Below are 15,126 nucleotides of genomic sequence, written 5' to 3'. Positions count from 1 at the left end.
TTCCACTCAAAATGTGTAATATTGTCTTTCAGCTTCATTGACAGGCTTCATGGGTCCTCCCACTGCAGCCCCCGCTACTAGCAATTCAGCTGCACGCAGTTGGACTGTGAGTGATTCTAGAGGGAGAAGTGTGGCAGGGCCTTTCAGAGCCCCATGCAAGCACTCTCCCATGCACACAGAGCCTTCACCCATCACACTCATCTTACTGTCCTGAGCATTTTCAATGCTGCCTGCTGGGGTTCTTTTTCAGATGCCCATCTGAGCTGACCCTGCATCTCTTCCTACCACTGATTGCACTCCCATGCAGCACCTTTGCCAGTCCAACATGCTCACTTTTAATTTTGACAACAATGGTCACAGTGGAGTATTGGATCAGTTCCCCTGTTCTTTCCCCTCAGTCACCCATGACCTTTCCCCCATCTCTGTCGACCCCCGGCATCACCTTCCATCTTCCCACCGTCATCTGCCAACCTGAACCCTTGCTGTTCCAGGATGTCCACGTGAACGTGCACGTTCCCTACCTTGCTGAGAATCCCAGCCCCATCCACATTGACCTCCCCGACCTCCTCCGTCCCACCCCCACAGTCTGTGTCTGCCTCTGGATCCCCACCAAGCACCCTTGCCGTCCCTTCCACCGCTCTAACAATGCACCCTCACCCTCCCACCCTACCGGCCTCTCTCACACTCACCATTCCCTCCAGACCACAAACACCCTTAGTTTGTTCCCTGAGAGGTGGTCATTGACTCCACAGATCCCCACCTTGGACGTCCCCCCCCACTTACTCCCTCCTTTCCCTGGACACCTTCCCCCCCTACTCCGAACTCCGTCCTACCTCAGGACATCTTCCCCTCTCCGAACTCCTTCGCTTACACCTTCCTCCCTCCCTCCCCCCTTACACCTTCCTCTCCATGCTGCATTCTCCCCCTCCCTCATCCGCCTCCCAACCTCAACCTCTCCTGATACCTTTGTCACCCCAACACCTTGGCCCCCCCCCATCCCCAACCTCAGCCTGCCCCCACCTTCCCAGTGCACCTCCCTCTCTCAGTTCCACCTACAACCTCCTCTCCCACCCACTCACCAATCCTCCATAGCAGCCTATAGCCAAGATTGTCACATTCTGAAACAGGCCTGAAGCATCAATGGACACCTCCCATCTGCCGAAAGCTGCTTCACGGTGGAGCCATGTCCATGAGAATCCACCCAGCATGCAATGCATGTGTTCCTCCAAGGTCCAATAATTGTAGGGCCTCAGATGTCCACGATCTGAACAAGGCCCCAAAGGTGAGTCCAGGCTTCTGCACATCTCGCTTTGTCCAGACATGCTCTGGGCCAGTATGTTTTCCTGCCGGCATAATGATAAATTGGGCTTGGGGGATGATTCTGGTCAGGCCTTACTCCCTCCAGCAGGATTCACGGTCTGTCAGATGCCATTGGATGATCCCGCTGTGCTTTTACACCAGTGTGAAACTGATTTCTGTCGAATTGACACCCCCCCCAACCATGGCGCACACCGCCAACAGGACTGGACGATTCCGCCCCTTGTCCTTTAGTAAGGTTTCACTATTATAATCTACTTATGTTTATACCCTATGTCTTGTACTTTTGTAAAATTCTCTAATAAATCCTTAATAATATATAAGCTCGGCCAGAACCATAGCAGGAACTGAATTTTTTTTAAAACGCAGATTCCCAATGTGAAAAAAAAACTTATTTACCTAATTGTCTAGATACACTTGCCCATTTAGCTCAGTTGATACATAAATATTGTGTCAAGGGAACCACCATTAGGTGTCATAACATCATAGCTTTTCAGCAAATCGATGTCAGCATTTCCTGGCAACTACTGAGCAATTTGGGTTGGAGCACAACAGAATCTATTTACTGACTTCAAGAAAACTTCTCACCTTAAAAAGATAGAATTTATGGTCATCCTGTTGACCAAGCTTTTCCTGGAGCCTCTGAACCAGCTGTTTCACCTGCTCTGTGCGAGATGCAGTTATGAGTGGTTCAACCTTCTGGATTTCCTCAACCACGGCATCTACATCTGCACTGGATTGATCGTGATGCAAAAGAAACATACATTTTAATGCCAATAAATCTCAACAATTAAAGATTTTGAGTAATGTAGACAAGAATTGAACAAATTGAAAGATCACTTAAAAAGTTATTGCAAAATTAAAAGATTCTGCCAAGCCAATATTAAATTTTGAGATTCTTAATATTTTAACAAAGGGTTACCAAGCATACCTACAAAATCCAGCGTATTTCATGCATGATTTGCTACCTCTAAATGCACTGGTTTCCATACAAATTCCTTCAGAAAAGGAATGTCCATCAAAACTTCAGCTGATGCCTTAATACAAGCTTTTGAAACTGGATCAAGTTTTAAATTCTTGGCCACTGCAGTCTGGATCCATAATATTTAATAAAATGCAAATTATACAAAGGAATTAAGAAATAAAAGCAATATTTGTAAAACTTAAGAATATGACAAAATAATTGATTAACATGGAGAGGTGTTTTCTCGAAGAATGATAAGCATAAAAATGCTGTACAGTACATTTTTAAACCAAGCAAACGAGCAACACTTTGCAGGCATGGACACTACTAAACAAAGGAAAATAAGAGTGCTGACTAAGTTGACATGCCATAATAAAGATCATATCTTTTAACTGATTGGCCCTTATACCCTGCAACATGAATGTGTAGGTAAATTGCACGTTGTCTAGCTCTGTTCTTACCTGAAACTCTCTACTGCTAAAACCCTTACACTTTTGCTTTTGTCACCTCCAAACTCTTACCCTAAAGCTTTTTGCTGGCCTTCTATCCTCCAAACGTTTCACTTGTCCAAACTCAACTGGCTATGTGACCTACACAAAATCCTGCTTTCTCATCGCCTGGTCCTTACTGGCCATGCGCCCTCCCTGTTTCTCAAATAATTCAATTTAAAATTCTGATCAGCAGCAACGCACCTGTTACCGAATGTGAATCTTTAAAAGTTCACAACCAATGCTACAAGGCTATCACAAAAGCACCCAAAATATTAGGACGTATTGCTAGGGTCATAAAAGACACCACATTTTAACAAAAGGCAAGATGCTATGAATGTTAGAAAGCTAAAACCTGGATATGCAGATAGAAGAGCAAAACTGGCAGTGTTGGGAAGCCAGCAGGAACCTGCCAATTTCAGCATTTAAATGAAGAAGAATTAGGAGTAGGCCATTTGGCCCATTGAACTTGCTCCACCATTCAACAAGATCATAGCAGATCTGATTATGACCTTAACTCTATTTTGCTGCCTGCCTCCCATAACCTTGACTCTCTTGTCGATCAAAAATCCATCTACGAATCTGTCAACATAACAGCCTCCACTGCTCTCTGTGGAACAGAATTCCAAAGGCAAATGACCCTCAGAGAAGAAATTCCTCCTCATCTCAATCTTAAATGGAAGATGCCATATTTTTAAACTGTGCCCCCTAGTTCTAGATTCCTGCACAAGAGGAAACATACTCTCAGCATCTAACCTATCAAGCCCCCTCTGAATGGATCAACAAGGTCACCTCCCATTCTTATAAACTCCAATGACTATAGGCCTAACCTATAAAACAACCTTTTCATCCCAGAAATAAGCCAAGTGAACATTCGTTAGTGAGCAGGAAACTACCAAGCGATCGGGGTGTCTATGATCAACATGTTAAACAGGCAATTACATGCAGATTTAACCCTGGATTTTGTCTTCAGATTGTCAGTGCATGGATTTCCTGACTTACTGGAACCCGCCAGGTAAAACAAGATGAGAGAACTGTGGGTATTAACATGGGTGAGCAATTGAGAGTCTGGAAAGCCTTTAAACACTGAGATTTGACAACTGCTTCCTTGCCTAAATAAAAATCTTATGCTCACAAGACTTGTTCTGAAAATATTCTTTCACTGCTTTGGAGATGGTTTCCAATACTTTGGAAGTCATTTCTGCAACCTTGGAGTTTTTGTCTTTAATCTGCAAGTCACTGTCAATCTTCACAGTAACAGGGGAGGCACTTATACAGTTCTTTCTTGGATCTCCGATGAGGAAAAAGACAAGCTGCACCAGCAACACCAACAGGACCAGGACCAATAGGAGTAATAGTAGCCTTCTCCTCAATCACCTTCTACTCCACAGGACAGAGTATATGAACACAGAGCTCCAGCTCACAGGAGCAATACGCCAAACACAGAGTATATAGGCAGAGGATTAGTTTTCAGGATGTGAGTCAAGAAGAATGCCTCAATAGGCTCAGGGTTGTTGACATTAGCAGCCTCCAGGAAGAAGACCTCCTGTCAAGTCAACCAGGTGGGCGTGCATTGCCTGTGGTGAGTCAAGGTCGCCACAAATCTGAGTTTCTTTGTCTATGGCTCCTTCCAAAGCTCTGCTGGTGACATCTGGGAACAGAATTTCCCTGCCAGCCCTTTCAGACTGCAGCATGATGTCCAGGGATGTATCTGAAAACTCTAGTAAAATCTTCCTTCATTGCCACTCCATCTGTCAAGATTCTTACCCTAATCGAAAGATGAGGTGCTGTTCCTCAAACTTTACTGAAATAGGAAAATGAAGTCAGAATGGGATTGGGACATTGAAAAGGCAAATGACCAGAAGCTTGGGTTCTTTATTCCAATTCCACTCAGGTCACCTTTGTATGAGGATCAATGAGCACATTAATCACTGTATCACTAATGCTTTATGTTCTTGTCCCAAACTGGAAAGTTTCATTGACTTTGCTTCAAATTTCCATCCCCCTCTCACCTCATGATCCATCTCTTCATTTCTGAAGATAAGCTGTCCACTAGTATAGACAACACTCACTCCCACAGTTACATTGATTACACTTCCTCCCATCTCACATCCAGTAAGGACTCTGTTCCATACTCCTCCTGTCTCCATCGCATCTGTTCTGATAGGTTCGCCTTCCACACAAGAGCACCTTTTTCCACAACTGAGGGCTGCCCTCCACCATGAGTGAAATGGCCTTTAAAAATATCTTTTCCAATTCCAGCACTTTGAAGTGTATTGAAGTCAATGGAATTGACTATCATGCAGGTTGTATAATAGGTGTTGGATGCGATACCACCCATCTTGCACAGCTGCTCAAAACAAATTTCCACCCCATTAACTCTGTTTCTCTCTCCATAAATGCTGCCTGACCTGCTGAGTCTCCAGCTTTTTCTGTTTACATCGCACTATGGCGAAAGACTTTGGTTAGGCCTCATCTGATGCAAAGAAAGAGTTGTCGCTTTTGGAAGCAAATCACCTCAGCCCCAGTACATCAATGCAGGAGTTTCCCAGGGTAGTATCTTAGGCCCCACCATCTTCAGCTACTTCCTCAATGACATTCCCTCCATTATTAGGTCAGAAGTGGGGATGTTCACCTATGATTGCAAAATGCTTAGTACCCAATCATAATACATGCAAGACCTGGACAACATTCAAGCATGCGCTAATAAGTGGCAAGTAAAATTCATGCCACACAACTGCCAGCCAATGACCATTTTCAACAAGAGAGAATCGAACCATCTCCCCTTGACATTCAACAGCATTACCATTACTGAATCCCCCACCATCAATATCCTGGGGATTAACATTGACCAGAAATTGAACTTGACCAGCCATATAAATATTGTGGCCAAAAAAGCAGGTCAGAGGCTGGGAATTCTGCAGCAAGTAACTCACTTCCTGACTCCCTAAAGCCTGTCCACTATCTACAAGGCACAAGTTAGGTGTGATGGAACGCTCTCCGCTTGCCTGGATGAGTGTGGCTCCAAAAATACTCAAGAAGCTCAACGCCATCCAGGACAAAGTGCTTGACTAATTCCTTTTCACCACCTTAAATATTCATACCCTCCACCACTGTTGCACTGCAGCAACTCACCAAAGCTCCTTCGACAACACTTTCCAAGCCCGCTACCTCTACCACCTAAAAGAACAAAGGTAGCAGACACACTTCCTGCCATTTTCCCTCCAAACCACATACCATCATGACTTGGAACTACGTTACCGTTCCTTCACTGCTGCTGGGTTAAAATGCTGGAATTGCCTTCCTCACAGCACTGTAGTTGTTCCTACACCACATGGACTGCAGCTGTTCAAGAAGGCAACTCACCACTAACTTCTCAAAGACGATTACGGATGAGCAACAAATGCTGGCCCTCCCAGTGATGCCCAGATCTCATAAAAGAGTTCTTTGGCACTCGAATGCCATTTTGCTTCAAAATGCTGCCTACAGAGAATACATCTGGTGTTGGCTGCACGTTTGCCATTTTGGTGAAATTATTAGCCCGCATACAGAGAACATCTATACGCAAAGCAGGCAGATGGCAACTGGTGAGTTCAGAAATTGCAGTGCTTTCTCATTGGCATCAGTAGAGAGAAGGAGATTTAGATTCATACCTAGCTTAAAAAGGTCCTTAATTACCATGATAGGTTTATAGAGCTCTATCTTTTTATCCTTTTTCCAGAACCCCTTGAGCTTGAGGAGATTTGATGGCAGTCTTTAAAATAATGAAGTGGTGGCATTGTGTCCATATGGATAGCCTATTTGATAAGTTAAGTTAGGGAAAACCAGGGAATATGCGTAGATGTTGCTCAAGCATAGAGCAAGGTTAGATGTTAGGAAATTTTGTCTTTTACAGAGGGTCATTGATCTTCGGAACAAGTTGCAAGTTTATGCAGTATGAGTTTTCTCCAAGCGTTCAAAGGTGGACTCCAAATGTTCAAAGGTGGACTGATGCAAGCATTTAAAAATGGAAAACAAATGTTTAAAATCATAAATTACACATGAACTTCAATATAGGTAACTGTGAGGGGGGACAATTTGATAGAAAGAATAAGCAGGCCGTATACTCTTCAGAAAAAGAGGCTGCGAAATTCAACTCCATAGTGCTTAGTTTTTTGGCACTTGAGTGCTGTTTTGCTTCAAAATGCTGCCTATAGAGAATACATCTGGTGCTGGCTGCACCGTTTGCCATTTTGGTGAAATTATTAGCCCGCATACAGACAGCATCCATATGCAAAGCAGGCAGATGGCAACTAGTGAGTTCAAAAATTGCAGTGCCTTCTCATTGTAAGCCTTTACTGAAATGATCTAAAATGGCAGCTTACGGAGAAAGTCCCTCATGTCAGAGGTCACATGACCACGGCAAGCCAGATAGAACATGCAGTAAAGTTGCATTTCAAAACCCCAAACATCCCGCTTTTTAATAACGAAAAAAACACAAACATCTCCCTTTTCCTAACGAACAAAGGACAATTTTGTATCCAAAATCGTATGGAACTGTGAGTTACCCTCGTTACCCTTAATACCACCACTGTTCGCATGCATTAACAAACTGTTCATTATTTTCGACTGTCACTGCATATGCATTGCATACATAGTCATTAAGTCATGCAGGTCTCTTAATGGTACGCATGCACGTCGTCATTGGCTGTTCGCCTGGATGATATTCCCTCTGCGGGGAGTGTTGTTCCCATGGCACTTGTCTGGAATGCCGTAATGACAGAAGTGTGCTTTCAGGAATTAAACTATTTCTCCTGTCATCATTGAAGTCAGCTGGCCTAACTCCCAGTAGTCAGAATAGTAGTCTACAGTGATAAGATAATCAGTTCCTGCTATAGTGAAGAGGTCTACTCCCAGATTCATCCATGGTCTGTCTAGGATATCATACACGATCAATGGTTCTCTAGCTTGTTTAGCTTTGCACTCTTTACAAGCACCATACTAGCCGACGTAGTCTTTAATTTCTTTGTTCATGTTTGACCAGTAGAACACTTCTCTTGCCTTTCTCAGACTCAATTCAATTCTTTGATGACTTGCATGGATGCACTTCAGCATCTCTCCTCTCATTCCCTTAGGGATAATGACTATATTTGTTTTGTACAAGATGCCATCTTGGATTGTCAATTTATCTCAGTATGCCTAATATGTTCTTGCGACCACACTGTGCTCTTGATGCTCTCAGGCCATCCTTTCATCACTATTCCTTATAGCGCTTGGAGAGTTGCATCGTGTTGGGTGGTTTGCTTAAGTTGAACAAGGCTGACAGATTCAATGTCTTGCTGGATGACTCCCAGATCATATCGAGCTGCTGCTTCACATTAAATCTGGAAGATTTCACATTCTGTTGTGGCATCCTCAACTTTCTTCATGGGTAGGGCTGCTCTCAACAGCATGTCTGTGATATATATCAGTTCCCTTGCTTGTATGTCACATTGAGATGATAGCTCTGTAAAAGAAGTAACATTCTTTGCAGATGCTTTGGAACAGATAGTGGTAGTTGCAAAAAATGCTTTGAAGTGGCTTGTGGTCAGACTCCACTGTTGCCTTGACTCTCCCAAGCTGGTATTGATGAAAATGCTCACAAGCAAAAGAAATAGCCAGGCACTCTTTCTCAATCCGAGTGTAGCGTAAGTCAGATTGTGTCAGTGCCCTGGATACAAATGCAACTCGTTGTCCTTGCTGCATTAGGGTTGCTCCCAGACCTGTCTCGCTGGCGTCACACTGCAAGGTGACTTCATCATTGAGGTCATAGTACTTCAACACTGGCGTGTCTTCACTAGTTGTTTGATTTTAGTGAATGCTGATTCTTGTTCTGTGCCCAGTACCACTGCACCTCTTTGACAGTGAGCTTGCGTAATGGTTCACACTCCGATGAGAAATTGGACAAAAATTTTGAAAATTGTTCACGAATCCAACAAATCATTGCAATGCTTGCACATCTGTTGGTTGCTATATCGCCGCTACAGCTCTCTCCCTGTCAGGATCCAGGTGAAGGCCTTTTGCGGTCAATAAATTACCTTTGTAACAAAAACAGAAAACGCTGGAAAAACTCAGCAGGTCCAGCAGTATCTGTGGAGAGAGAAACAGAGTTAATGTTTTGAGTCTGTATGACCCTGTTCCAGATCTCCACATACAGACTTGAAACTTTAACTCTGTTTCTCTCTCCACAGATCCTGCTGAATTTTTCTAGCATTTTCTGTTTTTGTTTCAGATTTCCAGCATTCACAGTATTTTGCTTTTATCTTACATGACCTATGTACTTGACTTCAGGCATCTTCAATTGCAATTTTTTCTTGTTCAGCTTCAGGTTCATCTGGCGAGCTCTCTCTAGCAGTCGTATTAAATTCTGACCACGGTCAGCTATGGGTTCTTCCGTTGTGTCTCCATAGCCAAAGACTAGTAGGTCATCCACTATAGCTTCCACTCCAGGAAGAGCACTGACTACCTCATGTTGTCTGTGTTGATGCTCTTCTGCAGCCATGGAAATGCCAAACGGCATGCACAACTATCTGTATCTCCCGAATGGCCTCCAGGATGCAGTTAGAAAACTATTGCTTTCATCTTGCAAACTATTGCAACCATGTCTGTTTGTGCCAAATCCTTGAAGTCAGGACAAAGTCCTTCGGAAGTGCCAGACCTCAAGACTTTAGCAGCTTTAAACAACTCTCCTGCCTGATTAAATGTCCCCCTGCCACGAAACATGCCACAGGGGATGACATACGATTCCACCCAACATGTGATCAAGCAGACCATTTGGGTGTTTAAACAATGCTTCCCCTGCCTGGCACTCTGGAGGAGTCCTGTACCACTTCGCAGAGTGTATGGCAGGATTCTTCCTCAACTGCTGCATGCTGACCAATCTTAGAATCATGAAGGTACAGCCCTTGCCACAAGCTACAAGGTCACCAGTCTAGAAGGAAGAGGAGAAGGAGGGAGAAGAGGAGGAGGGGAAGAGTCAATCAATACAACCCCTTTCTAGCTGAATTACCTGTGACTGACTCATCCGATTGCTGTACCAGTGAATGCAAACCCAATTCCTTATTCACCAACAGTCCCACATCTTACCTTGTCTCTATTATTAATTATCACATCACCCATTTGATCACAATGTAAAAATAAAAGCCAACACAAATCAAACATTTGAAACAAATGTATAAATCAAATGTTGTCATATTGCCTACAAATGTCAACTATTCACCCACATAGATTCCATGAGTTCTTCTCTTTTGTCTGCCTCTGGCTGTCCTACACCAGTGTTAGCAACATGGGGGAAGACTGCAGATGGCTTTGCAAAATAGTCTAGAGTGGCTCTGGATCTAGAAGACCCAGTTTCTGACTGCACTATTTCAGCTAAGATAGCAGGGTCTGGGTGACTGGCTGACATGCAATAACAATGTTACATTGACAGAGTTGCATTGGTGGGTGGACGAATGCTGTCATCCTGATAGAGGGCAACGAATTTGTGCTCCATGGTGTTACTGGCACTCCTCCAAGGCAGAACCTCAGCAATCCTTAATCTTTTGGAAGACAGATTACTGGACTGTTGCAATATCCTGTAAGCCCCTGTGAGTAAGAGAGCAAGTGATGGTGTTTCTTCATCACTATCTTCCTGCTCTTCTTGCTCTTCTTCCTCCACCACTTCCTGGCCAGGTTTCCGTTCCTCAGTATTGGAATGGAGAATGGCACAAGGGTAGGTTTATGGTGAAGGAAAAGTGGGATAGCAAGAGGTGCATGTTTACACCGCACTGAATGAGAGTGGAAGTGGGATGTGAGGAGAAGGACTAGATATCAGGATACCAATATTTTCCATTGCTTCACCCTCAGTGATAGCTACAACAATGATAGAAACATAGAAAATAGGAGAAGTAGGTTATTTGGCCCTTCTAGAAATCTATTTATTTCCTTCTTAAATATATCCAGTGACTTGGTCACCACAGCTTTCTGTAGTAGAGAATTCCAAAGGTTCACCACCCTCTGAGTGAAGAAATTTCTCCTCATCTCAGCCCTGAATGGCCTACCCCATATCCTCAAAGTGTGACCCCTTGTTCTGAAAACCACCCACCCCCCCCCCCCCCAATCAGCCAAGGGAAACATCCTCCCTGCATCAAGTCCATCCAACTCTGTCAGAGTTTTATGCATTTCAATGAGATCCCCTCTCATTCTTCTAAACTCCAGTGAATACAGGCCTAGTTGACCCAATCTCTCCTCATACGACAATCCTGTCATCCTAGGATTCAGTCTGGTAAACCTTCGCTGCACTCCCTCTTTGGCAAGTATATCCTTTGAGGTAAGGAGACCAAAACTGCACACAATACTCTAGGTGTGGTCTCACCAAGGCCCTGTACAGCTGCAGTAAGACATCCTAGCTCCTATAATCAAGTCCTTGTCTCCTGCATTAGATTAGGACATGCAGCTGTGCCCATCGCCTGCCAGTTGGGTGTTGCTGCCTCTGGTTAAGAACCAAATTGCCCTGCAAGAGGCAGGGATGTATGTCAGTGAGTGTGTTGCAATATGTTTGGTGATGTGGTAGTCATGTTTGGTTAGCTGACAATCTATGCCACATGTGAGATGTTGCTCCAAAGGTTGCAACAGTATAAAATATATGAGGGTGAAGTGAGGGTGAACATGGTGCATAGGTTGTGATTGTTGGTAGGTATCTGATGGCAGTATGATGCGACGAGTAGTGTGTTAATCTAGTGGTGCTGTTGGTGAGAATTGGCATTTGAAAATTACCTTGACCAATCATTTGAGGCCACTGAACTTCTTGCAGTCCTCAGAGCTAGATTCTTGGCATTGTCAGCAAAAGCTATCTGCTCCAATGCCTTTGCAGTTTGTTTGGAGGGCATTCTGTGGATAGAGGGCATCTCCCCTTGTGAACAACCCATCAAGGAGTCCATTGCAGTGTCTGAGGAAGTTGCAGCATGCTCTCTATCTTGCTGCAACATGATTCCATGGGCTTCTTGTTCGCATGCTCTTCTGCAACCAGTTTCAGCACTTGTTCCAGCCAGAATGCCTCCCTCCCTCCTGTAAAAGGTGCAGATTGGCTTTAAGTAGTGTAGGCTAGCTTGAAATGTTACAAATGTCACACAAGCTTGGGCTTCCTGCTGAGGTGTGCAGCCACTCAGGTGCATGCAGTCTATGCTAGATGCACTGCTATCAAGTAAAGCAGCGAGCAGCACCAAGTTTGAATGTTGTTTGCATCAGTAATAATGCCTGGTGAAAGGTCGTCAATCTAAAACATTAACTCTGTTTCTCTCTCCACAGATGTTGCCTGACCTGCTGAGTATTTCCAGCCTTTGCTATTTTTATTTTAGAAAGATATGATGACAAGGCTAGTTGAGGAAAGGCAGAATCCCATTTTGTGCTGTAAATACAATGTAAGTTTGGTCAGACAAGGGAGTCAAGGGTTATGGGGGACAGACAGCAAAGCGAAGATGAGACCACAACAAGATCAGCCATGATCTTACTGAATGGCGGAGCAGACCCCAAGGGCTGAGTAGCCTGCTCCTAAGTCCAATGTTCCTTATACCATGTAAAAGTCATTTGCATTTTAAAGCTACTCAGGCATCACACTTACACTGGAGTCAAGTCAAGCAGATCGATGGACTTGTTCTTTGTCTCCCCTCCTTTTTCATATTCCAAAATAATTCCTGTAGAGACAAAAGAAAACATTCATTGTGTATTTGTGAAAAGCAACAAAATTTTTGATAATTTCAGCATCCCTTTAGTTGTAACATCCCCTTTGTCCTTTTGTTCAGACATCCTTGTCAATCGCTCCTTTACCCCCATCTGTCGCTGGCCTTCTGTCCAGCTACACCTGTTCCAATGCCCCCACGCCCCCACCCCCCCTCCTCCCCTCCCCTCCTTAAACAGTGTAAATTTCATCACGTTTACTTCTCTTTAACTCTGAAGGGTCATACGGACTCGAAACGTTAACTGTTTTTTTCTCCACAAATGCTGTCAGGCCTGCTAAGTTTTTTTTTCCCAGCGCGTTCTGTTTTTGTCCTTTTAGTTACAACCACCACAACATGACCAGACTCGAGGGTTTTTAAAGAGGAAGAGGGACACTGAAGAGCGTCGAGGCAACAACAAAAAAAAACCCTTCATGAGCCACAGTTTGTAACTTCGTGCCCGGCTTCATAAAATAAAACAAAAAAAGAAAGGTAGGAAGTGTTTCGGTAACGAAGTTTCAAACGTCAAAACCTCCATCTGCTGTGCCGCCAATTTTTAAAAAATGACATACGGTTTGAGAAACAACGGCCCAGGAAAAGGGCAGTGACGGTCAGTTGGGGACTCGGGTTCATGGACCTCTCCTCACTGGCTAAGGCTCAGCGAGCTGAGGTACATCAGCATCTCTGCTGGCTGACCTCAGGAGTTAACCCTTTGAAACTCTGCCCCCCGCCCCGCCGCCTTTCACCTTCGCCCTGGGCGGACAGTACCCTACCCCCGCCGCGGGCCTGGCCTGATCTGACCTGGCGGGTAATACCGCAGCAGGAACCGTTTGAGTCTCATCTTTCTTTCTCCCGGCGCGTCCTTCTCCTGTTGCCTCGCAACCAAACTGCCATCCAGACCGCGCAATCGCACAATGGGCCCGCTGATTGGCAGCCCGGACGCATGCGCAGCACATCTCCGGAGCCGGTCCAGCGCCACCATCTTGGGAAAGGAGAACTTCTCGTCCCCACCGCTCTTTGTTCCTTGACTGTCATATTCAGTAGGTAATGGTTATTATTAAAGAGGTTGGGAAGAGTTATCGGCAGAATGGTGGCGAACCAGAGGGCACAGATTTAAGCCGATTAACAAAGGGGGCATTTGCTGCCAACGCGGTGCATGCACAGTCGTCGCGCTTCACTCTGTGATATCATTGGGAACGATGGGGTTCAGGACTCTGCTCGTTCCCTGTCCTCAGTGTGATGCTTATCCTCTCCATTCGGTTTCTCGCTTTCTTAGGATTTTGCAACCAGAAAGGACTATTTTATTGAGAACAAAATGCAATACCCATCTTCACCTAAGTTATTTCCTTTAACTTTATCTTTTTCATTGGAAATCACTCATTTCAAACAAGTGAGCATTTACATAGACGCTGGAGACTACAAACTCCTTTAAAATGCAAAAGAGCCGATTTTTAAGTGTTGTTAAAGACCAAGCAAAGGTCCTTAAAAATGTAAATTTTCCCTGCTTAAGGTGTAAAATTGACTGTTTTGCAATCGGTTCATTTGTGCTCTTCCTAACAAAGGAGGATGGTGAGCAAAAATTTCTGTAGACTCATCCTGCAGATTTCTTTATTCATTGAAGTTTATGTAGGATGGAAGTGCAGTTGCTAAATGGACAGCCTTTTAAAGAATAACGTTTGAGGTAATGAAAAAGGCATTTATATAATGCCTTTCATGACCGCAGGATGTCCCAGAGCATTTTACAGTCAATTAAGTACTTGTGAAGTGTTGTCACTGTTTTAAGATACACAGCAGCCACTTTATACACAGAAATCTCCAAGAAATTGCAATGCGATAATGACCAAATAATCTGTTTTAGTGATGTTGATGATGGATAAAAATTGGCTAGGATACAGTGGATATCACCTGTAGTCTCCTTCACAATGGTGCCATGGGACCTTTTACATCCACATGAAACGGCAGAATGGGCCTCAGTTTAACATCTCATCTGCCAGACAATATTTTTAACTGTGCAGCACACCCTCAGTACTGCATTAGAGTGACAGCCTTGATCTTTCTGCTCAAGTCCCAGAGTGGAATTTGAACCTAGAACCTTCTGGCTCAGAGATGAGAGTGCTACCAATGCAGCCTTGGCATGAATCAGGAATCAGCAGTAAAAGGGAGTGGAAATTACGCAAGTAAGGAATCAGGCAATGCCCAAGAAGTGGAGGAAGGCACAGGACTGTTTGTAGCATTGAAACCTCTCAGGGTTGGACAGAATGCTAAGGCTGTGCTGAGATGCAACTTGAGTGACTGAAGTCAGTTCTACATGCACATGTGGAAACTGGGACCATACTTGCAAGTAATACCATCATGAAACACTAGAAAGAAGATGATTAGGAGCAATCTAGGGATAAAAACCTCACGCACACAAGTGATGACCATGTGTGCAGACAAAGACATAGTCATGTAGTCATATAAGGAGAAACCATTTAAGGAGATGAAATGGTCTCCTTAGGACAGGTAGGACTGACCACAAAAGAACAATGATCCAGAAGGTGGATCACAGGGGAAAGGCAATAGAGGTGACTGGAATGGTTGAGTGTCAAAAGGAATGGAAAGGTGAAGGAGAATGAGAAACAATAACAAACCCTGGTTTCAGTTGTAC

The 15,126-nt window shown here is 44.2% G+C and overlaps 1 protein-coding gene across 1 annotated transcript in view; it reads right to left on the bottom strand.

Moving 5' to 3' along the window:
• The window catches only part of daw1 (dynein assembly factor with WDR repeat domains 1), a 79,677-nt gene extending 66,340 nt beyond the window's left edge, over positions 1-13,337 (bottom strand). Inside the window, exons 1-3 of the mRNA XM_041180893.1 lie at positions 13,281-13,337; positions 12,386-12,458; positions 1,906-2,050 (exon numbers count right to left, since the gene is read on the bottom strand). Of these exons, the coding sequence (XP_041036827.1) occupies positions 1,906-2,050; positions 12,386-12,458; positions 13,281-13,320 (258 nt within the window). The 5' untranslated portion in view covers positions 13,321-13,337. The remainder of the gene's footprint in view (positions 1-1,905; positions 2,051-12,385; positions 12,459-13,280) is intronic.
• Positions 13,338-15,126: the final 1,789 nt, after the last annotated feature.

The sequence above is a fragment of the Carcharodon carcharias genome, chromosome 2 (genome assembly GCF_017639515.1).
Source record: "Carcharodon carcharias isolate sCarCar2 chromosome 2, sCarCar2.pri, whole genome shotgun sequence".
Classification (NCBI taxonomy): Eukaryota; Metazoa; Chordata; class Chondrichthyes; order Lamniformes; family Lamnidae; genus Carcharodon; species Carcharodon carcharias.
This window is presented reverse-complemented; position numbering and strand designations above follow the sequence as displayed.